The 2,160-nt window shown below is 39.3% G+C and overlaps 1 protein-coding gene across 1 annotated transcript; it reads right to left on the reverse strand.

The window, feature by feature from the left end:
• Positions 1–446: 446 nt before the first annotated feature.
• Positions 447–857, reverse strand: LOC147607599 (uncharacterized). The gene is made up of 2 exons (XM_086790782.1): positions 627–857; positions 447–556 (listed from the first exon to the last, which is right to left on the reverse strand). Exons 1-2 carry the CDS (start codon positions 847–849, stop codon positions 447–449), a joined length of 333 nt encoding a protein of 110 aa, XP_086646908.1. The 5' UTR covers positions 850–857.
• Between the last annotated feature and the right edge of the window lie 1,303 nt (positions 858–2,160).

Consider the following 2,160-nt stretch of genomic DNA (forward strand, 5'->3'; position numbering starts at 1 on the left):
AGGCCTCACCGTTGGAGGGATCAGCAATCCTTGCATATTTTGATGTTTTTCCTCTGTAGAGAACTTCTACCTTTCGAGTCACATTCTCCCTAGCAGACTCGACAAGTGGTCCATTTGATGCCTCATCAATTTTTTTCTCCATCTCGTCCTTGAACAAGAGCCAAGTCATAATCTGGATTGGCAAATGAAGCCAACTGGGCCTTCCTCTGGCAGATGCACTCTACATCTCTCTCTCAACCCACAGCTTGTCCTCATTGTCCAAATGTGCCATGAGAGTTGTTAGGTCGGACTCTCCCAATCTTCTTAGTTGAAATAGACGATCACCAAATGTGGTTGGCACAAATGCATAATCATGCATTCTACAAAACAAAGAAAAAATATGTTAATATTCTTGAGTACAAACAACTTACTTTTGACATAGAAGGAGACTCTGATAACAAATTAACTTACTTGTTCAACCTGGACAATGAAAACAAAAGCTCACCCACATCCCTCCGCTCGAACACATAAAATTTACAGAGAACACAACAATGCATGGACAAATCCCCTTGAAACCCTGTAATAAAACACAAAATTAGGAAGGACAAAGAAGCATAAGAAACTATAACATCCCAATGAGAACTCACCTGTAGAAATGCAGTCCATCCAAGCATTGTGTCGATTATTACCATCAAGAATATGCACCATTTTTCGGCTCAAGTACGGACCCCAATCGGGGTCAAGTGCAAGAGTTTCCTCAAATTGTTGATTCACAGTCCTCCAATGCTCATCCCAAGATTCCTCCCTCTCTTGTGTCAATGGTGTCTCCTCCCCTTCCAAGTCCATAATTGATACTGTGAAAGCTCCCATGCTCTCAATGTACCCACCTAGTTTTTTGAAGCTTCGAGAGTAAGAGACTTATCTGTTGAGGGAGAAACATTTTGGATTGCCTCCGTCAGGATCATCCTACAGAGAGGAACATAAATTTGACTCCTATCCTATCTAAAAAGGCTTGTGGAGTAGATGTCTCAAGAATCTTCCCAAAAATATCAACCTTACTTTTTTTCTGCTTGCTTCCTTCAGTTTGGGTTGTGACAACTGTTTCTTCTTGATCCTCTAGTGGATGTGTGTTCTCTTCCCCCTCTATTTCTCTCCCAGTATCCTCAGTATTCTCACCTTCATCCTCATTATCACCACCTTGAGTATTCTCACCCTCATTTTGATCACCTTTATTTTCCTCAATTGCCCCCACTACATTTTGTCCATCCTCCTCATTTCTTTCATCACTATGTAGATGCTGCCTATCCATATCCACCTCCAGGTTAGTGTCATCTATGATATGTACCGCATGCTCCGTAGTAGGGTTTGAGGAGGCGGCTTGCTCCAAAGTGCTGGAAAAATCAGCTTGCCTCCTTGTGTGTCTCGATGAGCTCTCACCTGGGCCAACCTGCACACTCTTTTTCTGCTTAGCAAGAGGTAACTCATCCATTTTTGCACAACAAGAACCTTTCAAGCAAGATGCTCTAGTGAAATGACTCGAACTCATTTGAAAACCAAATAGCCATGCAAAAATACAAGAACAAATCTTCAAATAGTATTCTACTCGTATTGTATAATTAATTGATTATTTTAACAGCAAATTCAGTAATACGACACAAACTTAAAAAAAAGGTGGCACATTCACTAAAGAGATTAAATTCAGTACTGCAACACAATCATCAAACAAAGGTGGCACATTCACTATCCAACAAAACGGCCAACTCATTAACGAACAGAATATCTTTGAGATTATCATATGGAGTGCTTTGGCCCAAATTCCAAGGCATTCAAAGCCGTATTGAATATTTTAAAAAAATCTTCATTGGAAAATATTTACGGAGCCCTTTTCAGGTGTTCAATTCAAGGCATTCAAATTTATTGAAAAATATATAAAGATTCGGTAGCCCAAATTTAAAGGCATTCAATATTCAGTACTAATAAACTTTAGAAGTGATATTTTGCAATCCAACACTTTTTTAAGGATAAAGTTTTTTCTTTTTGTGCTATTGTTCTTTAGATGCACATGTTTGGTGGTCTCCTCTCTCGACTGTGTGAGCCGTTTCTCAACCAAGAAGACATCAAATGTGAGTTTTTTGAGCTTCTTGTATACACAAAGTCTATGCATAATATAGACAGTAGTAA

This window comes from Cibotium barometz, chromosome 55 (assembly GCF_041138505.1).
Source record: "Cibotium barometz isolate CiBa-2024 chromosome 55, ASM4113850v1, whole genome shotgun sequence".
NCBI lineage: Eukaryota > Viridiplantae > Streptophyta > Polypodiopsida > Cyatheales > Cibotiaceae > Cibotium > Cibotium barometz.

Bases quoted from the DNA above. Each gene is read 5' to 3' on its own strand.
- LOC147607599 (XM_086790782.1), bottom strand. From the start codon at position 849: ATGGGAGCTTTCACAGTATCAATTATGGACTTGGAAGGGGAGGAGACA. The intron at 557-626 runs GTGAGTTCTCAT...GTTTTATTACAG, and splicing joins GATGGACTGCATTTCTACAG to GGTTTCAAGGGGATTTGTCC.